The 25,191-nt window shown below is 43.3% G+C and overlaps 1 protein-coding gene across 1 annotated transcript in view; it reads right to left on the bottom strand.

The window, feature by feature from the left end:
* Positions 1–25,191, bottom strand: part of POLR1H (RNA polymerase I subunit H) — a 308,557-nt gene that overhangs the window by 159,798 nt on the left and 123,568 nt on the right. Inside the window, exon 3 of the mRNA XM_085639860.1 lies at positions 2,022–2,125. Within this exon, the coding sequence (XP_085495986.1) occupies positions 2,022–2,125 (104 nt within the window). The remainder of the gene's footprint in view (positions 1–2,021; positions 2,126–25,191) is intronic.

Genomic DNA, 25,191 nt, shown 5'->3' on the forward strand with positions numbered 1-25,191 from the left:
TGCAGTAAGCCTACTAAGGGATGACTTGCTAATATTCAAAAGGAAGATTTAGGCCTGTCTAAAGGGGTTATTTTGACATGAATGAACTTGCAGTTAAAACCCATTCCACTATACTATACATGGCAGGCCTGAAGTTATGTTTGTCCCGTCACTGCATTGGGTGGCACAATAGGTGCTGCAGTCCACTTGTAAGTACCAAGTAGAGTGCCAATGCTGCACGAGGCTTTTGCCTGCTCTTAGTTTAACTGTGAGTTGAATTAAACAATCACATAGTGGACTCCTTTTTCAGTCAGGTTTAATCAAAGAGGTAACTCAATTACATCATATTTTTCTTTTTAGATTTTTAACAATTCATGATCTCTTCATAAAAAGACCACACCGTGTTTTGAACAGTAATTTTGTGACACAATATATATACACAAATTTATAAGATTTCGACACCTTCCTAAATACAATTTTAAACAAAACGACATTCAACTCTTCAACATTCATACCCATACACACCCATTCATATTCTTCAATAAATATCCAAAACTAAGTGAGCACTGTGTCAACTGACACGTGAAGGCCATCCAGAAAGGTTTTTTTGAACTTTCGTTGCCTATACTCTTTCTTTTTAGAAAAAAGGTTTTTAAGATGATCGATTGGCCTTTGTTCGTAAGGTCTACGCGTTTCGGAACCCGTATCTTGCTGGGAACCTCATCAGGACCAATGTACTGCAACTTCGATGCAATCAATGCCTCACAGGGGATGTGTTTGCCTCGAACTGTTGAGCCCGAATTTATTTTGAAGTGTGCGTCAAGGTGCCAAATCTCGGGGGTCTTTGTTCGTTTTTATCCGACTCCTCGGTGTGACTGGTAGTCTAGATACCGGCCGTTTGTTTTCAAAAATGGCTCCAAAGTTTGCCGGTTGTATTCGTCCCACTTAATGTGACGAATGCAGAGCAGCGAAGTCATAGAACCCCAACGAGACGCGGGAAATTCGTCACATTAAGTGGGACGAATACAACCGGCAAACTTTGGAGCCATTTTTGAAAACAAACGGCCGGTATCTAGACTACCAGTCACACCGAGGAGTCGGATAAAAACGAACAAAGACCCCCGAGATTTGGCACCTTGACGCACACTTCAAAATAAATTCGGGCTCAACAGTTCGAGGCAAACACATCCCCTGTGAGGCATTGATTGCATCGAAGTTGCAGTACATTGGTCCTGATGAGGTTCCCAGCAAGATACGGGTTCCGAAACGCGTAGACCTTACGAACAAAGGCCAATCGATCATCTTAAAAACCTTTTTTCTAAAAAGAAAGAGTATAGGCAACGAAAGTTCAAAAAAACCTTTCTGGATGGCCTTCACGTGTCAGTTGACACAGTGCTCACTTAGTTTTGGATATTTATTGAAGAATATGAATGGGTGTGTATGGGTATGAATGTTGAAGAGTTGAATGTCGTTTTGTTTAAAATTGTATTTAGGAAGGTGTCGAAATCTTATAAATCTGTGTATATATATTGTGTCACAAAATTACTGTTCAAAACACGGTGTGGTTTTTTTATGAAGAGATCATGAATTGTTAAAAATCTAAAAAGAAAAATATGATGTAATTGAGTTACCTCTTTGATTAAACCTGACTGAAAAAGGAGTCCACTATGTGATTGTTTAATTCAACTCACAGTTAAACTAAGAGCAGGCAAAAGCCTCGTGCAGCATTGGCACTCTACTTGGTACTTACTTATCGACTTGGCCTTGCTGCCATTAAGTCAAACCCAGAACTGTTCTTGCAGTCCACTTGTGACATTTAACTTTTAGGCCCTGGGTACAGCTTGGTACCAAATACTAGGGACTTATAGGCAAGTTAAATACGTCAATCAGAAGTATATACATTTTACCATGTTGAAAGGAGGAGTACAAGCACTTAACCACTGGTTAGCAGGGGTACAGTGTACAAAGTTCTGTAGCCTGTAAGGTGACACTGCAGAAACAACAAATTTCCAACAGAGGAGTTTTAGCAGTGCACTGCTCACCAAAGGCCCTTTGATCTCATCTTCCTCGCCAGCCTCCAGCTGTACAGACAGGGCATCACGCTTGTTGAAAATCATACATGACTGTACTCGCTTGGCTTCAAAGTCTGAAAAAGAAAGAGCGAGAGTGTCATACACAAGTGGACGGCTCACTGGGCAACAATGCAACAGAAGGCATGCAAGGGAAAAGCCACCCCATCTGATGCCTTTATATATTTGCGCTATGAAACAAGAGTGATGCACTTTTGTACTAGGAAAAGGAGCTTTGGGTGCCTCCAACCGTGTCTTTAAAGATGAGATGGTATTTGGACAAAATACGGAGTAGTAAATATAGAGACAGAACTAGAGAGAAAAAAATATTTGTGATCCAAAATATTGCGATGCAGAAATATTGTCATCAAGAATATTGAATCTTCAAGTAAATAATATAGTTAGGAATATCGTTGTTGTGAATATCATTTTTAATTATACAGTTGTAAAGAACATAGTTTTTAAGTTGAGCCTGGGCAGCGCATGCGCTGCTCTGCGAGGCATGCTGTATTAGGGAATGGACTTGAAGCTCCGCCCACTCTTCGCCCATCTTTTCTATTGGCTGTTGTGACTGCCCTTTGTAAAATTTAGTTTTTGATCTAATAATATTATTAGTACTGCCTTAGTACCTCCCTGTCTTATTTTGTAACCTCCCATCAGGACTGGACCTTTTACTTGTGTCCGTACCCTATTGTTTGCATTGGCCCTTCCAGAGAACTCTTTGTCTAATTACGGTAAAGACCACTGATGGGACAGCAGCTTTAGCAATTGGGGCCGCATTTTTCTTTTGGTATTTATAGAACGCTCTGCGCCCTTACACTTTTACAATGGGGCCACACACACCAAGAGCAGCTCGTCCAAAACATTTTTTTGTTTTAAAATTAAATCATGGCAGGCGGCAGGAGGTCAATTGGGGTTAGATTATTGCGGGAGTAAAACGGTCACTCGAGAGGTGGGAAAATGTGCATCTCTCATTAGTAGGCAGAGCCAATGTATTGAAGATGAATGTTCTGCCTAGGGTTATGTATTTCTTTAGGGCAGTGCCTTTGGAGGTATCAGGTAAACAAACACCTACAATCAGTATGTGCCAGGTATATGTGAGCTCCAGGGAAACCGCGAAGAGATGCTCGGTTTATGACCCTCTCTCGAGAAAGAGGAGGGTGGTCGTACCCGATTTTGCTTTTATTATTATGCTTGTATTTTGGTAATGTGCGTATTTTGTTGACTGGGGAAGAGGTAAGCAATGCAGCTGATGCTCCCTCAATCTACCAGATGATTTTGAGCCCTGAGGTGAAGCATTTTTTGTTTAAGAGGTTGGATGGCAGCTATTTTAAAAGAACCCGCTTTAAAGTGTTAAATGCTGTGTTTAAAATCTGGAACGCGGTTCGGAGAAGTTTTAAGATTCCCGTACTCTGTTTATACACCTACGGATGCCACTGGATTGCTACCATCGATCTTCTGGGATCATGTGGCTGTCATCTGGAGGTTGAAGGGCATTATTCGACTCGGCGATTTGTATTTGGTGGTTGGGATATTATATTCATTTTCAGAGTTGGTGGATAAATATCATTTATCTACAAACCAATTTTTTAAGTTTCTGCAATTAAGGGACTTTTTAGGAAAACATCCAATTAGTACTACAGCTTATAAAATTGTAGAGGCTATTTAACAGGGTAAAATTGGCTCAATATACAAAATACTGTTAGAGGGTAAAATAGACGATTTAGAGAAGTACAATATTAAATGGGGAATCTGGCTGAGAAATCCCACAATCTCTTTGGAGAAATAGATTGATTTGTCCGGGAGGATCCTAATGGCAGCTAATTTAAAAAGTCAACATTATAAGATGCTATTTAATCTGTACCATACTCCTGCCAAGATGATGAAGTCAGGGGCCATAATGATGGAAAATGTTTTCGGTGTGGAGCGGATAATGCAGATATTCTTCATGTGTTTTATGTATGCACCTCTCTAAACTCCTTAGTAGGAACTGCACCAGGGGAAACCAATGTATACATTTCAATATTTAATCTTTTTGGCCACGGCGGTGGCACAGATATCAATAGCTTCCTTCTGGCTGCGACAAGAGGTGCCTTCTTTTGAAATGTGGCGGGCCAAGCTGCTTAATATTTTTAATATGGAATATAGTTTATATTCTGTTAAAGGACTTAGAAAAAGAAAGATGGGCCTACAAGTTTGGGGGGCTTTGATGGATTATATGGCGGGATAATGTGTTCTGGGCACTGTTCTCTTTAAGCTGCGCGCCTGTACGCCCGCGCACCTGTTGAATCTGAGCGCGCAGTGACCTTTTTGAAGCGCGCACACCACCAGAGGCAAGTATTCATGTTAATCGCAGCGCCCTGTAGAAGCATAATGGGAGCTGCGATTAACATGAATATTTGAAGCAAAGCAGACAATTGCCCCCCTCTGCGATCCATCAAGAAAAGTCATGCAGCAAGTCTAAAAGCACAACGTGTGCTTTCACAATCATTAACATATATGAGTGATTGTGAAAGCACACGTCGTGCTGTTAAGCTTGCTGCCTGCCTTTTCTTAACAGAGCGCAGCAGTTTATGTGCCTTTTTGAACGTTTTCATGTTAAATGCAGCCCCTTGTGTAAGCATGTAGGGAGCTGCAATTAACATGAAAACTTTCAAAAAGGCACGCAATTTACCACGCTCAATTAACAAAAGGCAGGCAGGAAGCCTAACAGCACAAGTGTGCTTTCACAATCACTAATATGTATTATTGATTGTGAAAGCACATGTGGTGCAGTTGGGCTTGCTGCCTGCCTTTTCTTCACTGAGCGCCGCAGTTTGTGTGCCTTTTTGAAAGTTTTTATGTTAAATGCAGCCCCAAGCGTAAGCAAGTCTGGAGCTGCAAATTAACATGAACACTCTCAAAAAGGCACACTCTCTGCTGCACACTATTAACAGAAGGCACTCAGCACGAAGTGTGCTTTCACAATACCCAATATATATTAGGGATTGTGAAGTGCTGTTAAGCTTGCTGTGTGCCTTTTGTTGATAGAGCAACCAGAATTTTAAAGCCAGAAACGAGACATTTCACTCAAACAGAAAATGGACTACACATAGCTGCCAAGGTTTCAGATTGCTATGTGTGACATTTTCAAAATTTCAGTGCAATCAGGGCACAAGTCCGAAAAAAAAGATGGAGGGACTAAGCTAGTTAGGCAGTATGCAAGTTACATCAAGACGCACGACATCACGGCGCGTGACATCACACATGGCATCACAGGAATTGACATCACACATGGCATCACAGGATTTGACATCATAGAAAGTGGCATCACAAGCCACGACTTTACAGGAAGTGACATCAGATCTAAAGCCTTCACATATATGTTTAGCGGGTCGATCATGTGTATGTTTGAAAGCATTGCAAGGATAATAGCACAGTGAGCTATGGAAGAGGATATGTGACTTCTACACCTCGCAATCCCCCAGTTTGATATTACATATCCTGTAGATTAATTTACAAACTTATATAACTTATTGTACATGTAATATGCACGTGTTTATATAAAGCACTTTGACACCCTGCATTGGAATGAGTAGGTCTATATAAGAAAAAATAGTGGTACTTAAATTATTTCAACGCCACCTCAGGGGAAGTAAGCTCTATATAAATGCAATTTGCTTCGTGTAAATACTGGGAAAGACCAACACACCTAATATTCTTCCCGTGCATGCATATCCCCTAACCAGGGACTGTATGGAGTGAAAAGCTGCCTCTCTTAAATAAGTGTGAAGAGTTAACAAGGTTTGAACCTTTGTTTCCCCTCTGCTTCACTTACATCAGGTGTGAGGCTCCTGACTACTCGCAGCCAAGAGATTCGAATAAAAGGAGGCCTGATGACCCCTCTTATTCCGCCTTTGTTATGGGCCCAGCAGGAGTCTTAAATAAGAAAGCACCATCCACGCCTGAACGTTGTTGCAAATGGAAAGCAGACAACATGCAGGTGCTGCTCAAAGTGTCCCAGTGTTTGAAATTACACCAGGACGAGTTCAGCACATTATTCAGTGGGGCCCAAATTCTTGGGAGGGTCGACGGCATTGACCCTGTGAAAAAAGTGGGTGGAAGCCATCCACCCACGTGTACCCCCGACTCGTGCCCAGAGTGCAATGAGTGACATTTCAACAGCTTTGAGTGACACTTTGAGAGCAAATTCAGCCTTATTCTACCCAGTAAACTAGAACGCCATTCCCAATATGAACAAACCTGCCCCACACAGTGCATTCAAACACCACACAGCCGTTAGAACTAACTTCATTCATATCCACCAGAACCAACCTGCTCTTTCGCAGTCCATCTTAACCACATTCACATCCGCAGTGTTCAGCTCACCTGTGTCAAGCAAGATTCGGGCCAGGTTGAGATGGGGTTAGGGGTCATTGGTGTTGCTTTGCTGATTATTGCAGGAGAGAGGCCGCGCCTGGCATTTCAGGACTGGCCTCAGATTGTATGGTGCTTTGTTATGGGTATTTGACAAAAGTGATAGTAAGGGATACATGGGTACATTAAAAGACTTTTAATAGAGAATAGGCTTTTAAATACTGTATCCTTTTTATGTTTGTTGTATGTTGCAAACCTGTCTCAAGACCCTTCATTGGGTGCTGTATGTGTAGAAATACACTGTCTTTTCACTTTATTAAGCAAATGTTTGAGTGATATTTGCACTGATTTTTGTCGCTGCACCCACACACGCGGTTGGGTTCTTGGCACACATAGCCTTGGCTGCAGCGCATAGAGACCTTAAACTGCCGCACACAGAAGAAAAATATTAGAGGGAACATTGGTTATGGATATATGAAATTTGAAAATTTTTGAGTTATTTTGAGGGAATGCTATATTTATGTAGGACCATGTCCTCTGTTATCGTTTGTAATAATCAAAGATGGATATTTATATGCATCTCGCTGCTTTAGATTTCAATAAAAAAATAAAAATAAAAAAAAAGAGTGCAGTGTAGTTATGTAGCATATAATTATGTGGCACTGTGTGGTATTATGTGGAGAGTATGTTGCATTGAGTAGAGTTTAAGTATGTGGCGTGTAATTATATGGCACTGAGTGGTATTATTTGGAGTGTATGTTGCATTGAGTGCAGTGTAATTATGTAGCATATAATTATGTGGCACTGAGTGGTATTGTGTGGAGTGTAGGTTGCATTCAGTAGAGTGTAATTAAGTGGCGTGTAGTTATGTGGCACTAAGTGCTATTATTTGGAGTGTATGTTGCATTGAGTGCAGTGTAATTATGTAGCACATAATTATGTGTATACACTTTTGTGTATACAGTATGCATTATACAGGAATAATGCGGAGTGAGGCGAAATAAGTCAGAGAGGCACAAACAGGTGAAATGAGGAACAATTAGGCAGAGTGAGGGATGCTGTTACACAGCTGAGCCAGTGTACAGAGCTTGGGGCACAATAAGGTGGAATTAGGCACCTTTAGGAACAGTGAGTCAGAGTGAGGCGGAATGAGGCACAGTGTGGGATGCTGTTACACAGATGAACCCGTGTACAGAGCATGGGGCACAATAAGGTGGAATGAGGCACCGTAAGGAACAGTGAGGCTAACTAAGGCAGAATGAGGCACAGTGAAGGATTATGTTACACAGCTGAGTCAGTGTACAGAGCCTGGAGCATAATAAGGTGGAATGAGGCACTGTTAGGAACAGTGAGGCAAAGTAAGGCAGAATCATCGCCATAAACAAACCAGTGTTAGCGGTGAGCAGGAGCCAACGTCAGCTCCTCGAAGGGCCTTGCTGAAAGCCAGAGCGGGTCAGTGGGTGTACAGAGCCTGGGGTACAATAAGGTGGAATGAAGCACCGCAAGAAACAGCGAGGCGGAATGAGGCAGAGTGGGGGATGCTGTCAAACAGCTGAGCCCGGGTCCCTGGTCTTTGGGATGTCAGTTTTGCAAGGACGATTGCTCCATATGGTAACCTGAGACTGGAATGCAGCCTGCCCTCCATCTGGCACACTGTGGGCCACCGCTAATAATTAAAAACAGATGGCACATGGCCGCACTGCTGCTCGCTCCCGAGCACCCTAGGTCAGGGGAGAAAGAAGGCAGGATATGCACCCGCCTTGGGCCAATTGCGTGCTGTCTTTCTTAGAAAGACACATGCAAAGGCCAATAGCAGGTTAAAAAAATAAATAAAAAGCACACCCACGAGCGTGTGTTCATAGTTTAAAGCCCTTACTAAAAGTCTTGCAGAGCAGCGCATGCGCGCTGGCTCAGGCAAGACCTAAAAAACTGGTACGGCAGTATAACAGATATGGGGTTGATTTACAGAAGAAAAAACACAGGGCCATAATTTCAATCTTCGAGTCAATCATAAGAGTCACTTACAGTTTAACAACATCGACTGTAGCAGCCAAGGGGGGTGGCCCGCCCCTCCTGTCGCTGACGGGCACAGACGGGCCCACCCTTGGCCCGGGCACACCCGCATCCCAGGCTGCGCAAGCCCTGCTCAGCTTTTAAGCGCCTCTTCGTGCTGGCAACACCCATAAGCGGCTCCTGCCGTGATGCAAATTAGGGGGATGGAGTCCCCAGGCGTTGCAGTCGATGCGGGCAAAGATGCGGTGATGCTCAGCTTTTAAGCCCCTCCTGGCGAAAACCGTAAGCAGCTCTTGGATACGGACATCCTTGTACGCCCTCAGTCGAGGTTATGACGCCAGACTCCTTCCAACACAGACTATCCAACCTGATGTGATTTATCCTCTTCTGGAAAAGCCGTGGAATACACGTGTCTCATCTGAATTAATTGGTCTCCCATGACCGGCCTCATCCCAAGCAGAGCCAGCTTGGACCCTCCACTACCGCCCCAGCACTCATCTGATTCACCCGGCAACTGTACAGGTCGAAATGCCGTCGACTCTTCAGCGCAAGTTCTAGCATTACTGTGGTCTTCTCAAGCTGTTGCCGACTGCTTTGTAAATAACTGCCATTGTGGTTTTTTTACCTCCAATTTAACTGTAATTGTTTCGGCGCTTACGCGTTTTTTTTCACTTTGTGTCACTGCGCCGTTCACCTTCACAAGTACAGATGTGCATGGCCACCATTGGGTTACTTATTTATACATTGTAATGTAGTACCGATATAACTACTTGCATCACGCAACAAGAATTTACCATTTCTTTACAAATCCTTGTGGTATCCCTTGTTACCGTCTTTTTCTTATTGATTTGTTTCTTTTCCAATGCATTTGCCCTATAAATAATTACAGTTTGAGACATTGTTTATTGTTTATACACGACCACCCGGGTCTCGACTGGGTTAACGGGTTTTCTCCTGTTTTTTTTATCCCATTTGCTTGGCCCAAGGCACAAGCCCAACAATGCACAGCAAACAACGCATTTTAATAGTTAACACTGGAATATATTTTAAAGTGTCATGATAACAGCTTCTTTCTCTGGTGGAAGCAAAACCACTTGTGCACGTAACGTTTCGCAGGATGAAATTGGACTTTTAAAGATTTTAATAACCTACACTTGCCTGCATGGTTTGTTTGCACTACATAGCCCATATGTAGGTGAAGGGTTATGATGTTACCTGTACTTATAATGGGGTCCCTATATGGAACTTAGCACCCACTCCTCATCCGACTGGACAACATTACTAATTTCGAGCAAACTACCAAGGCGTCTAGAGGTTGGTACGCAAAAAAATAAAAGTACCCTAAGAGAGGTTAAAAAAAGCATTAAAAACCCTTTAAAAAGTTTACTTAAAACGAAATCACTCAAGCCCTGGCTCTAAAGAGTCCGTTTATATCGTCCGAACAACTATAAGCATCTGAAAGCCATGCAGGTCAAAATGTTTCAATTTGGAATTTTGTTAAAAGAAAAGGCCAAATCTTCTCAGCGTGCGACGTGCCAAATGTTTATGTGTCCTTGCTGGTAGACACAACATTGCTGTTGCCTACATACGCACTTGACGATCCCTCGAACACCTGAATGTCAATTGAGCACAGATCTTCCGTACTACCTACAGCAGATGCCGGGGCAGCCTGTGCCATATCCGAGGCCTGAGTGTTGGTGGAGGAGCCGGTATCCATACCAACAGGAGCAGAAACTACCTGTGGTGGCTCTAAGAACGCTGCCAATAATATGGGAATGCGCTGAGGACACTGCAGAACGTGGGCCGTTATCGGGTCCAGTAAAGCATCAACGTCTGGTGACGCAACCAATGGAAGTGTCAGACAGAGGTCCAACATGCATTCTTCTCAGCAGAACAGGCATCGGAGAACAGGTAGGACACAGTCCATCCAGACTGGTCGAAATGACCGGAACCAAGAGGCGCTCAGTTCCTGGAGGCAAGGTGTGACCAGATGTTGTTCCATGCGATCACGGTATTTGCGCTCCAGGAGAGCCACTGCTATTTCCTTGGTGGCTGGGACGTCCATTGCGCAGCAGAAAGGTTACGATAAGGATTCCTGCTATTCGAAAAAGGATCAGCAGAAGCACTCAAAAAATGCTTCCAAAGACGGAGTGTATAAAGTTTGGTATAACTCCGAGGACTGTCTGAAAGGTGCTTAACAGTCCGAAACCTATGGTCTTAATAGTTGCACAATACCCGTCGTATCAGACATATTAAAGATACGACTTACCATTTCTGTGAAATGGAAAGGGCAGTTTGTACGTATAAGTGCCTGTATCTCAGCTGACCACCTTGCGATGTGGAGATCAAAAGTCTCCCGGGCACGGTTTGCTGTAAAAGCATGGCTTTCATTCTGCTCAGAGTATCAAACCGTATAAAGGAAAAATGTAGTGAATGCCATAACGGCGTCTCCCTGACTGTATGGGTTGGTGGAAACAATACTTGCTTACAGCAAGTAACCCTGGAGCTCACGGTGACTAGATATCCGATGCCCAGAAGCATCCCACAACAACCTTGATCATTCAGCATCAAGTAACTCCCATTTCGAGAGAAGCCTGAATACCGGTTTAATCACAGCTGCCAGGGCAATTTTGCCACTAACCCGTTACAAGCCCCGTGTAGCATAATATCCTGACATATGAGATCCACTTAATGCGTTCTCGCAGTTAGTTCCGCTTAGAGACACTTCAAGATCCCCACTCCTGCATTGAAATCTGTATGGTAAATCACAGGATTCCCTGATTAATTCCTTACCCATCTTTTCATATCTGCGTGCCTGTTCTTGTTCTAATCAAAACTGAAACTGGAAAGTTGCGACCGGTAATGTTATATGACCGTGGACTAACCATTCTGTGGACGGTGACTCAGCCAAAGTAAAGGGTAACCTATCCAGTTTCCCAATACGCAGCATTGTATATTTTGCTCCCCTTTGTGCCATTTTCATCTGTTTTTCTGTTAGATTGTATGCAGAAAATAATGACGTAATGTTGATAAAAAGCAAAGGCACATAACCAGCACGCAAGGACTGCAGCGTCCAGCTTACCAAAATAATAGAACGTAACTGCAACTGTCCGTGTTGTAATATGGACAAATCCTGTTCTATTACATCGATAGCAGAAGATACAATGTTGCCCAGTGAATATATATCCTGGATGTTAATGTAGTCATACCATTGTCAACTATGGCTAATGCCTTTTCCAAGTTAACCCTATCTATTTCTCTTAATCTCTCTGCAGCTTCTTGTTGGCAGATTTTCCATATTTCGTTATAGACAGCATACAAAAAGCGCTTCTGACGTGGCTTTCTGGGACCTAATGAATAATTCCGTAGGTCCACATCCTCTGAGGGTAAGGACAAGTGTTGTTTCACCTGTGGTAGTGTTGAGGTTTTTAGCCAATTAAGGTACAACTTCCCTACACTGTAGGATGTCACTACCCCTGGATTTTCTTGTTGTACATATCCTGGGTCTGGCCCATGCATATTAAAACCTTTGGTGTTACCCCTGAATCTCTCTGGACATCTATTTGTGTCTATGGGCCAAACTAACCATCCATTCCAATTGGGGTCTGATCTATTGTATTGCAATATGTCATCCAGCTTAGCCCCTTTTTATGACATAACATTCCCCTCAGTATTTGAAGGTGTTGGAATTTGGACACTAGCCTTTGTGGCAGCCTCTAAGGCCAGTACCAGGATCACAACAATTATTAGTTTCCCCTGAGCCAGCGCTCTCTCTCACTACAGCAGTCTGTACCGTCGTCAAAAATGTTTGTTGGTGCAAACCGCATTTCAGTGTTAGTGTACAAATGCGATTTATATATGTGATTGGTACGGTTTCACCTTCAATAAATGTTAAGTAGGTGTACCCAGACTGACCTGCGACTACGCGGATCACTAGGTTGCGTACGTTTACGTGTGTCTGTAGGTGTTTTGATGATATATCAGCTTGTAGGGAACTAAGGATATTCGTGTGTTCCTGTGTCCATTGTCTTAACTGAAAAGTCAAGTCTTATTAGGTCGTAGAAAGGTTTAACTCTCTCTCCGTGTAATCCAAAATGTATGTTCTGCCAAAATTAAAAAATCCCAGTATGAACTGTAAATTTTTTAATGATTTTGGAGGTTGTAGTAATGCACACTTTTCTAAAAAGTGGGCTGCCAGGCTTTTGCCTTCATTTGAAAGCTCATATCGCTAAAATAGGACATTGAGGTGGGCTAGCTTTGATTTTTTAAAGTTAACTTTGTAGCCCTCAGAGGTGAATCCCAAAATAATGGTGCTTACCCTGGTCAAGGGTTCCTGTAAGTCATCATCTTGTGGTAAATAATTTAATTACCGGGACTTAATTTGATGCAGAAACATAATAAAAATAGCTCAGTAAATAAGAGGCAGAATCCGTGGTATTAGAGGTTCGGAATGGGCTTTATTCCAATGGACGATTCGAATCGGTTGCTCCAAGTTCCATCACCACGAAGGTTCAGGAAGTGAAGTACATACTTTATTGATAATTAATCACTTTTATACAATAGGCATTACAGTGAAGCAAATGCAAGAGGCGTAACAATTGATAGTGTTGATAATACATTCATGCGTAGCAAAAAGTAGGCGTAACAGGGTGTGACTAAGGAACGTCATCAGGTGTGATGTCATAATAGGGTGGTTCCATGAAAGAATTTCGCAATGTCAGCAGAAATACTTGGCAGAAATGCGCGCGCAGCCGCATGACGTGTGATTGACGTGCAACTAGGGGGTGAAGGGGACTTGACATTTAGCTCTACATGTGGCGACAGAAGTCTGGAGGGTCAAGTCAACCTAATCCCAAATCATATCTAACATCCTATGTTTAAAGAACTATGTTATCCAAAAGAGAGGTCTTCTGAGAGTAGAATCTTATTCTATACTGACTATACTGACTGTTAGTGCGTGTACAAGCGTCTAAGTGTCTACACTAGATGTGAGGGCGGAAATCTTCCATAATAATAGGGCTATGAATTACTTGCATAAAGACAGAGAAGCCGGGCCTTTGCTCGGTAGCTGGAAGAATGTTTACTTAAACTTCTAGACAGGAATGCATTGGGCAGGGAACGGAGCAGATAATTTCGAAGGTGAAATACAGTTTTTGGCAGGCATCAAGCTGATGTCAGGCTTCGTGGGCCGCGCAGGGAATGAGACAAAGTTCATGGTCACAGATGCAGGCTCAAACTGGAGCTTTCAGAGGCAGAAGGCAAGAAGAGTTTGACAACAGAATCAGGGCCTACTTGCCTAGACTGTAAAATGGCATAAGTGAACCATATAAAGCCGGTGGCCTTTCATACTTAGGAATGGAATATCCGGCCTATTCATGGCGGATCTGAAAGAGGACATGTTGATGGTGGACGCACATGTGTTTGCGTCTTCATAACTGGAACTGGAGGGAACATACATGTACTTGTGATTCATACATGAAACCGTTGGGGTCCAAGATAGGGGACATAACTGATCATAAAAATCCATATTTCCACATTCCCTCCTTGTCCCCTACTTGCCCGTCAAGAGATATCAATCTTCATCAATCCATTGATCTGTTCATATAGCATCATTTGTTCTTCTTTTTTCTTCTGGGATGAATGAAATCTTGGTGGTGGAATACACGATGTGGCACACAGACCACAGATCGCTGGTCCACATTGTAGACATAGACAGCAACTGAATAGTATGAGAAGGCCAATACCTAGGAAGGATAGGACCTTCCATCCAAAGGTAGATAATACACTCCAAAACCAACCGGACCAAGTCCAGGTGCCTGGGTTCTGGTGTATCTGGCTTACAATCTTATGAAGGCGAGTTATGGCTTTATATACAGATGGCGAATTTTCTGGTATGAAAATGCAACAACTTGATCCGATGACCCTACAAGCTCCGCCCCTATCGGCCAGGATGACGTCAAGGACAAGACGATTTTGAAGCACAACAATCCGCATAGCAGACTGCTCTTCTGTTAAATTGCCTAAGGCGGAAATAGTTTCGTTCACTACTGCTTCAAGGGTTCTAGTTAATCTACGTATCAGCTTACTATTAGTAACGGTACCTATATAGAGAAAGAGACCTTTATTGAAATCTGTGTATTTTTCCCAGGCTGTTTCAGTGTAATCGACTATTGGGAGATCTCTCCTTACTCTATTATATACTAAATGAGTATTTCTGTGATAATCAGGAGGAGCTAGAAAAACAGGTGGCAAAAGAAATCCAATGTAGCAGGTACCATCCCAATCTAGAGGCAAACGTACATATGCCGTCTGACCACATATGAAATAGGAATGGCGGGAAGCTCTAAATGTAGACTTGCCTTGATCACTAAATTCTACTACAGTGGTGCATCTACTATGGCCCATATGTATGGAACCATTCTTTCTCACACATAATTCACCTTTTACTGAAAATATTGACATAGCGGGCAAAATTGGAGTAGCTTCGGATTCGACATTTAGGATCATAAGATTAAGCGTAAAATTACCTAATCCATACACTTCATTTTCTAGATCAGTTCCTGTTCTCCTGGGAAGTCCCTCCTTGTTAGGGTAGCAGACTTTAAGTAAAACTAAGTTCAAATTTCCCCATACCCAGTTATCTTGATAAACTGCAGAATTCGAATCTAGGGAATTAATTAAACTAAACCATGCTCCACAGGAGCCGTTGTGTGTGAACGGGTATGGAAAGAGAGGTAGAATTCCTTTATAATTCTGATAGGGAGGAAGTCGGCCACATATCCAACAATTTGTAGCATTGCTAATCTGATGGGAATGATGTAACATACTAATAAACGTGTTATTGCGCAGCGCAAATCTATAAGACAACTCAAGCGGAGGTAATTCACTAAAAGAATGTTCAGCAGTAACATTATAAACATATCTAGAAATAGGATAATATATGTGCAACAATATACTTGCAGTAATTATTAAAAGACTTAAGAAAAACAAAATTAATAACGTCACTATACAATGACTACGCAGTGATTTACAGTACGCATGTCGTTTCAACATTTTTCGGGTGTTTTCTCTATTCAGGTCTAAGGGATACATGTCAGAGACAATTCAACCGCTTCACCTTGGAGAGGACTTAAACAATCAAATTGCTTGACTGATTAGACCTGAGTTTTAGTTTATAATGTTCGGAATTACTCGTTTCAACCAAAGGGAGTTTTGAGTCAATGGGTGAAGACACACGAGGTGTGGTATTCACATCCGATGGTAGTCCATGAAATTTCTTGATATGACTTGAATGTACCCAGCCTTTCCTGCCCTCGATCTTTACGGCTGTCCTTGTGGTGAGCAAGACCAGTTGCGGCGACCTCCACCTAGGTTCCAGCTGAGTCTTTCGATCAAAGTTCCTCACCAAGACCAGGTCTCCCGGGACTACGTCATGGGGTTTCACCTCAGTGTTGTCAGGAAAAGCTGCAGCTACCTGTGAACGACAAGATTGTAGTGCAGACATCAAGGAAGCCAAGTAATCTGTCAGCATATTACAGTCAATATCAGTTATTTTGCGTGGTATAGGCGTCCCCCACATATTTGGTGGTCTGCCAAAGATCACCTCATACGGGGATAGCCCTGTTCGAGAGTGTGCTACCATTCTCATGTAAAAGAGTGCAACTGGTAACGCTACTACCCAGTCGACACCTTTCTCTCTGCATATTTTGGACAATCTGATTTTCAGGATCTGATTATGTCTTTCTACGAGACCTGCTGCCTCGGGGTGTCGGACACAGTGGAATTTCCACTGATAGCCTAACAAAAGTGAAACGTGTTTCATTAGTTCGGATGAGAACGGCTGGCCATTATCTGAGTAGACAACACGTGGTAAACCGTATCGTGGGAAGAATTCTCGAACCAACTGTTTGGCAGTAGTCGGGGCAGTGTAATCTGAAACCGGGTATGCCTCTGTCCAACGGGAAAGAGCACAGACAACTACGAGAACATATTTGAATCCTCGACATCGTTCCATCTGGATATAATCCATCTGGAGGACTTCAAAAGGGTGATCAGGAGGCTGAAATCCACCCTGTTCTACGGGAACGCTTTTTCCTGGGTTGAACTGACAACAGATCATACAGGTACGAACCTTTTGTTTAGCTGCTGTTCGTAAATGTTTATTGAACCAAATGTGTTGAATGCTATCTAGCATAGCTTTTTCTCCTAGATGCGCTGGACTATGTATAGTGTTAATTATAACTTGGACCATTGAATCAGGAAGGAACCACACAGATTTTTCCTTCGTCATCCATCCTTGATCCGTTTGAATCCCTCCTAATTCAGTCCATTTCTTTATTTCATCTGGTGTAGCATGTGTCTGTATGTCAATTACGTCAAGAGTAGGATCTTTAATCGTCATACAATGTGTTGGCGTCAGGACTATTGTCTTTGTCATGTCGGATGTTTGAGTTTGAGCGGTCTGTTTAGCTGTTCTGTCAGCTAGATCATTGCCTTGGGAAATGATATCAGTAACTTTCGTATGAGCTTTAAATTTCATAATTGATATTGCAGTGGGTAGATGTATTGCATCTAATAAGGCATGAATGAGGGGTCCGTGCTGAATGTGGGCACCGTGAGAAGTTAAATAACCTCTCTCTCGCCACAGCACGCCGAAGTCATGTACAACTCCGAATGCATAACGTGAATCAGTGTATATGTTGACTTTTTTATTTGTGGCTTGAATACAGGCTTGTGTCAGAGCGATGAGCTCTGCGGCTTGAGCTGACAAGGTATTTATGCAATTTGTTTCAATAATTTCAGTATCTGTTGTGACTGCGTAAGCGGCCACTAACTCTCCTGTATTTGTTCTCATACATGAACCATCTACATACAACGTCAGGTCTGGGTCTGGCAATGGGACATCTGTCAAGTCTTGTCTGGGTTTCGTCGTGATTGTAATAACTTCAATACAGTCATGAGCTAGTGGGTCTGTTCCGATTACAGGTAAAAGTGTGGCAGGATTCAATGTGTTACAACGTCTGATTTCTATATGTGGCTGAAACAATGTTAATTCATACCCTGTAAGTCGCGCTATAGTTAAATGTTGTGTTTGCGTTCGATTCACGAGAACCTCTACTGCATGTGGTACTTGAACTGTCAATGGATGTCCTAACACTATGGCATCGCTTTGTCTGATTGCTAAAGCTGTTGCTGCCACTGATTTTAGACATGCAGGCAAAGCCTGAGCTACGGGATCTAATGTACTAGAAAAATAAGCACATGGTTTGTGTGATCCTGCTTGTTCCTGTGTGAGTACTGACAAGGCAGTACCTTCGCGTTCTGTAACAAAGAGTGTAAACTGTTTATTGTAACATGGTGTTGCTAAAACAGGTGCTTGGCATAAGGCTTTCTTTAGGCTTTCAAAAGCTTGTGTATGTTCCTGAGTCCAAGGGAGGACAGTCGATGTGGCTGCCTCCTGTGTTGTCAATTGAATGAGTGGTTTTGCTAGAAATGCATACTGAGGGATCCATTGCCTACAATATGAAGTGAGGCCTATAAAAGCCCGCACCTCCTTTTGTGTCTTGGGTATTGGCATGTTAGCTATTAACTGAATGCGGTCGGGTGTAAGCTGCCTTCCCTCCTTGGACAGCGAGTGTCCAAGATAAACAACTCGCTGGACACAGAATTGCAGCTTAGAAGGGGACACCTTGTGCCCCTTCTCGGCTAGAAATTGTAAAACTGTCAGTGATGCTTTCTCACATTCGGGTTCGCTTCTAGCGGTGATCAACAGATCATCGACATATTGAAGCAAGGCAGTTTTAACTGGCATGTGGATACTGTCGAGTTCTCGTTTCAGTGCTTGGCTATAGATGCTGGGGCTTTCTGTAAATCCTTGAGGTGCGCGTGAGAATTTAAAGCTACGTCCATTTAAACTAAATCCGAACAAGTATTGGCTTTCCGGATCTATTGGGACGCTGAAAAAGGCATTCTTGAGATCAATTACAGTAAAGAATGTTGCTTCGGAATCAATAGCTGTCAATAATGACGAGATATCTGGGACCACAGGGAATTGTGGCACAATGCACTTGTTTAATTCGCGCAGATCAATAACCAATCGATATACTGGCGGGGCCTTTGGATCTGTTCGTTTAAGAATCGGAATTATCGGTGAATTACATACATTGGAGTCTGTTTCCACAACCACTCCTTGGGCAATGAGCTCGTCAATGATTTGTAGTAAAGCCACTACAGCATCTGGTGGTAACTTGTATTGTCGCATTCGTGGTAGTACCACTCCTGCCTTTAGTGTAACTCGATATGGTGTAATATTCATGCAACCAACATCAGTAGGGCCTTGTGCCCATAGATGTGTAGGTAAAGTCTGCAGTCGGGGATCCATGTCTCTAGACACATAGTGACCTTTAAAATCACGTAAAAACAATCTTACTCCTTCCGGAGAACAACATATTATAGCTCCTAGAGCTTTCAGTGTTTTTATACCTAACAAGTTTTCTGGACATGATTTAGTAAGCAATAAATCTGTAGTTCGGGTCAAAGGTCCTATCGTAAGTGGAAGAGGCTGTGATACTTCATTAACAATAGGTTTTCCTGAAAAACCAAGGGAAATATTCTGTGAGCCTGAGAGGGGTGCCCCTGGAACTTCACTACGTTTTATAGTTGTTCGACTTGCCCCTGTATCGAGTAAAAATTTTCTATTTTGGCCTAATAATTCACTATGTACATAAGGTCCTTCTTGGTCTACAGGGACCTCGATAAGGGGTAAGTCAACTTCCCTCTCTAGGCTGGTTCATGCGTATCGTTGATAATCAGGATAGTCATACTGTGCGGTCTGGTACAGCTGTCGTGTCGTGGTTTGTGTGGCAGCAACAGGCAGCGCTGGTGCAGCTGGCACAAACTGTATAGACTGTGGTGGAGCTGGCATGGACTGTGCATGCTGCGGGGCTCCTTGTTCATTCTGATCCTGTCTAGGTGGCCGTGGTCTTTCTTGTGTTTTACCTGTGGCGATATTACGCTTCAGGACTGGGCAATCGTGTATGTAATGACCTGGCTGTTTACAATAGTTACATGTCCCTTTTACAGGTCCTGCTGAATCACCGGAATGTGTCGTACCCTTTTTATGACCTTCAGCTGGAACTGTCTGGGAGACAAGCATTTTCATTTTCGTGTCTTTCATGCGTCTTTGTTCATGTTCTTGTTCCTCTCTAATTCTATTGTGATGGTACTGTAACATTTGTAACATTTGTGATGGGGTGTTACCTTGCCAGGTACTCTCGAATTTTAATACTCTATTCTTCACTTGAGGCAAGGAGTTTTCAACTAATTTTGTCACAAACAGATGTGGGTATGATTCACTACTTGCTTTTATGCCACTATTTATACCAAAACATTTTTCAAATCGGGCATAAAAATCACTAGTGTCTTCATCTTGCTTTTGTTTACAGGCTGAAATTGTACCCCAGTCTTCCTTTTTCGTAGTTAATAAACGTGGCAGTACCTGTACTAGTAAACCTGGTAGTGCTTTAGTTTTATCCCCTAGCCCTGCTCCTGCAGTTCGGGCCTTTTCTTCTGCTTCTAATGCTGACCATTCTATCTTTTGGTCTCCCACCTCCCACTCTTTTTCCTTGAGTTTTTCATAAATGCCAGCAGGCATTAATACCTTTAATATTGTCATAATGTCGGGATAGGTATACTCTCCCATGAGTAACATGTCTTTAATTTCTCGGTGGAAACCCGCTGGGTCTTTGTCATGACTGGGTACCCCTTTCTTCATTTCTAACAATTCTATTTTCGATATGGGCGTATATACAAATACACGTTTAAACTCATTGTCCTCGCCTTTTATTGGGTGGACTTCTCGTAAGGGATTCTGTCGGTCCACGTAATACGTGGTTCTTTCCTTGATGGGCAGTGAGACATGTTCTGGGCATACAAAGAGAATGTACTGCTTTCTTGATTCTAGTATTTCTTTAATTAATTTAGTACCTGAACCTCTCCATCTATTCGTGAGTAATTCAGTCAGTATTTCAGGTAAGGGACCAGGATCTGAATGTTGGCTCTTATATAATATAAGGAGTTGTTGAATCATGTAAATCCCAGCTAAACGCTGTTCATCTGGGGTGAGATTCAAAAATGCGTGTGCTACTGTATCATCACCATACTTTCCGGGACTGTCAACCCAATGAACGGCTGACCTGGCTAATTCTTGTTCATCCATAGAATCGAGAAAATGATAACCCCTTCGTTCTCGGAGTAATTTGTCAGCGGCTTGGAACGAATGCTCGGGGGACCTTATATTTATTATAGGTGTTTGGAAATTCCTGTTATTATCTGGACATATCGGACGTATCGGGTCAATGAAACATCTAGTACTATTACAAGATCTTCCTCTACCTACATAGGCTATGGTGTCTGACTGTCCTGTGGGCAGTCCTGATCCTTCCTCCTCGCTTTGTTCGAACTGGTCTACCGCTAATCTCTCTTCGTGTAGGCGTTCTATTTCTTTACGGATCTTTCGACACATGGCTATTATACAATTTTGCTTATCATGTCTCCCTTCTGATATATTCTGGCTCCATCTGGTAAGAGTTTGCATTGCTTCCGGGTCTACCCCCGGTCGGTCTTGATTTCTGATCACACAATTTATGAGGAAACGTAACAGTTCTCCCTGTATCTCCACTTTCTGGTATTCCATAGCTCTGTTAATACATTCAGAATCTCGCCCTGTTTGGACAAAATGATATATATTATCTAGATGCACAGTCATTCCTGGTATCTTCCCTAGATACACCGCGGCTCGTCTGATACGCAATGATGCCATGATCATTTCGTCCTCTTTGCCGGGCATAGGGTCATATCTACAATCTATAAGAAGTTCCTTAAGCGTGCGGGCATTTATGAGTTTGGGGGTACGTGGATGTGCTGATTCTTGAAAGGTACGTTTATTTACTCTGGGTGGCGTAGAAAAAATGTTGGTAGCACCTCCCGTAGCCCCATCTGGGGTATCGGGCGTGAAAGGGTTCGTTGAGCGCGATACAGCAACTATAGGTGTGGACACAGCTATAGAAGTAGCTGTAGGAACAGATGTAGAAACAGATGTGCTTGCCGGAACTTGTGTCAGGATTTGTTGCTGTAGAGATACAGATACGGGATCTTGGCGTTGAACCGCCCCTGGCAGGCGGTCTATGTGGGGCGGGATTAGCGTACTCGGGAGCTGCGTCATCTAAATATGAGGAAAGAAAAACATCTTCTGCGGTTCTAGGATGCCCCTTAGGATGTATTTTTATTGGAAACAATGGGGGTGGCAAGTCTTTTTGTATTTCCGGAGTAGCCTTAGGTAATCCCTCGGCCAGGAGGGGATACATACCATTCATAAGGGCATTTCTTTGTCTGTCTATTTGTTCTGATTTCACTCGTGTACCTTCTTCAATTAATAGATTTTCTCGGACTTTATTTGAATTCTCTTTATTTTTCTCTTCCTGTCGGAGTGCCTTTTCTGTACGTCTATGAGATTCTTTACGCCATAACTCAACGGCGTCTTTCTGTGACTGTCTGACTTTCCTTTTCCATAACTCTTCCTCTACTTTCATGATGCACTCTGCATCCCAGGTCCCAGCTGCGGGCCACCTCTGACTTTCTGGTAATTCCTTGGTGTAGTCTACCCATAAATCAAGAAATAATATAGCGTCTAAGCCGTGTTTATGATACATGAAGTACCCTGGAGTGTCCCTAGGAGGAATAGGAACAGCTTCTTCGAGTACCCCTTTTCTTGTTGTGATCTGTCTTAATTTCGAAAAGAGCGGCATATTGAGAACTGATCTGATACCTGATCTTGAACAAACTTAATACAAATAAACACAATAATGAACAGTCATTCATACCACAATATGCAGAACGTATTTAAAACATTTAACATTTAACATTTAGCTGAATAACGAGGATGATGACGATCTAAGGAAAACTTAATCACTAAACATAATACTCGGCATTTAACTGAATTATTCTGAATTTATATACTTGATATACTAGATATACTGCTAAAACAGTACAGATACACTGCTGAAACAGTGCAGACCGGGTTTGTGTACCCAAACCCGTCTTGACCGGCACAACCTATGTGCACGTCAGAACGCCTCCCCAGTAATGGTACTCACCGGGTAGCTCGGAACGGAAGGCCTCGGAACTGAACTGAACTTGAACCGGACTGGACTCGACTCGGGACTTCGGAAAACTTCGGAAACTGGTGGGCCTCTGTATACCTCGGATCTTGCTCTCTCAGCTAGGCTCTGGTCGGGATACTTCGCACTTCTCACCGCCTCGTCTGGGTGTTGATCGCAGCCTCAGTCGCCCCCGCTTGACCGGAGGGAGATACAGGAAATCCTGCTGGTACGCGTTGTTGTCCGTCCAGCTGTGGCAGGAGACCGGGCCTGCAACGCACCGCCGGCGCGTGAGATGAGAAAGTGTCCCTGTTCGGGCGCCATTTATGTGGTAAATAATTTAATTACCGGGACTTAATTTGATGCAGAAACATAATAAAAATAGCTCAGTAAATAAGAGGCAGAATCCGTGGTATTAGAGGTTCGGAATGGGCTTTATTCCAATGGACGATTCGAATCGGTTGCTCCAAGTTCCATCACCACGAAGGTTCAGGAAGTGAAGTACATACTTTATTGATAATTAATCACTTTTATACAATAGGCATTACAGTGAAGCAAATGCAAGAGGCGTTACAATTGATAGTGTTGATAATACATTCATGCGTAGCAAAAAGTAGGCGTAACAGGGTGTGACTAAGGAACGTCATCAGGTGTGATGTCATAATAGGGTGGTTCCATGAAAGAATTTCGCAATGTCAGCAGAAATACTTGGCAGAAATGCGCGCGCAGCCGCATGACGTGTGATTGACGTGCAACTAGGGGGTGAAGGGGACTTGACATTTAGCTCTACATGTGGCGACAGAAGTCTGGAGGGTCAAGTCAACCTAATCCCAAATCATATCTAACATCCTATGTTTAAAGAACTATGTTATCCAAAAGAGAGGTCTTCTGAGAGTAGAATCTTATTCTATACTGACTATACTGACTGTTAGTGCGTGTACAAGCGTCTAAGTGTCTACACTAGATGTGAGGGCGGAAATCTTCCATAATAATAGGGCTATGAATTACTTGCATAAAGACAGAGAAGCCGGGCCTTTGCTCGGTAGCTGGAAGAATGTTTACTTAAACTACTAGACAGGAATGCACTGGGCAGGGAACGGAGCAGATAATTTAGAAGGTGAAATACAGTTTTTTGGCAGGCATCAAGCTGATGTCAGGCTTCGTGGGCCGCGCAGGGAATGAGACAAAGTTCATGGTCACAGATGCAGGCTCAAACTGGAGCTTTCAGAGGCAGAAGGCAAGAAGAGTTTGACGACAGAATCAGGGCCTACTTGCCTAGACTGTAAAATGGCATAAGTGAACCATATAAAGCCGGTGGCCTTTCATACTTAGGAATGGAATATCCGGCCTATTCATGGCGGATCTGAAAGAGGACATGTTGATGGTGGACGCACATGTGTTTGCGTCTTCATAACTGGAACTGGAGGGAACATACATGTACTTGTGATTCATACATGAAACCGTTGGGGTCCAAGATAGGGGACATAACTGATCATAAAAATCCATATTTCCACAATCTGTCAGATAAAGATCATCGACATAGGATAATCTTCATCCAAATTCTTGAGTAACTCTGTTACATTCCTTGAGAATAACCCCGGGCTATTCTTATACCTTTGGGGGAGTCAACAGAATTGACGCTGTGACCCTAGCGCTGAGAAGGCTGTCAAATATCTGCTTTCAGGCACTATTTTTGGGCAGAAAAATCCATCTGAGATATCTAATGTTGTTTTGTATTTTTGCCGCACAATGTTATTCATTAATGCGGCACTATGTGCATTCTGAACTGCAAATGTTTTTGTGCATGAGTTTAAGTGTCTGTCCCCCTCCATTTGGAGTGTTATTTCATGTAACTTGTGTGGGACACTTACCATAGTGTCAGGTGTTTCCAACGTGATATGCCCTTGCACCACTGAAGAACCCCCCTAGCAATCACGACAGCAAGAAAGCCTCATGGTTCACCAACGACCTCAAAGACTCCAAGAAATCCTGCCGTTCCCTCGAGAAAGCCTGGCGCCACGACCAATCTACAGAAAACATGACAGCCCTCAAAAACGCCATCCGCAACCACCACCAGCTGATCCGCACCACCAAAAGGACCTCATTCAGAGACCGACTGGACAACAACAACCACAACAGCAAGGAACTCTTCAGCATCATTAAAGAGCTCTCCAACCCCAGCGCCAGCAACAACGACATCACGCCGTCGCAAGACCTTTGCGACTCACTCGCCACGTTCTTCTACTGCAAGATCGCCGACATACATGACAGCTTCGGCGCTCAGACTACATACCCAGCAACCGGACCTACGCCCCCCCACCACCACCCTTTGCGCCTGGAACCTCGTGAGCACTGAAGACACCACCCACACGATGAACACCATCCACTCCGGCTCCCCAACCGACCCCTGCCCACACCACATCTTCAACAAAGCCGGCTCCATCATCGCACCCCAACTCCGAGATATCATCAACAGCTCCTTCGCATCCGCCACATTCCCGGAGAGCTGGAAGCATGCGGAAATCAGCGCCCTCCTGAAGAAACCCACAGCGGACCCCACAGACCTCAAGAACTTCCGTCCCATCTCGCTCCTACCCTTCCCCGCAAAAGTCATCGAG

Source organism: Triturus cristatus, chromosome 12, assembly GCF_964204655.1.
Source record: "Triturus cristatus chromosome 12, aTriCri1.1, whole genome shotgun sequence".
Classification (NCBI taxonomy): domain Eukaryota; kingdom Metazoa; phylum Chordata; class Amphibia; order Caudata; family Salamandridae; genus Triturus; species Triturus cristatus.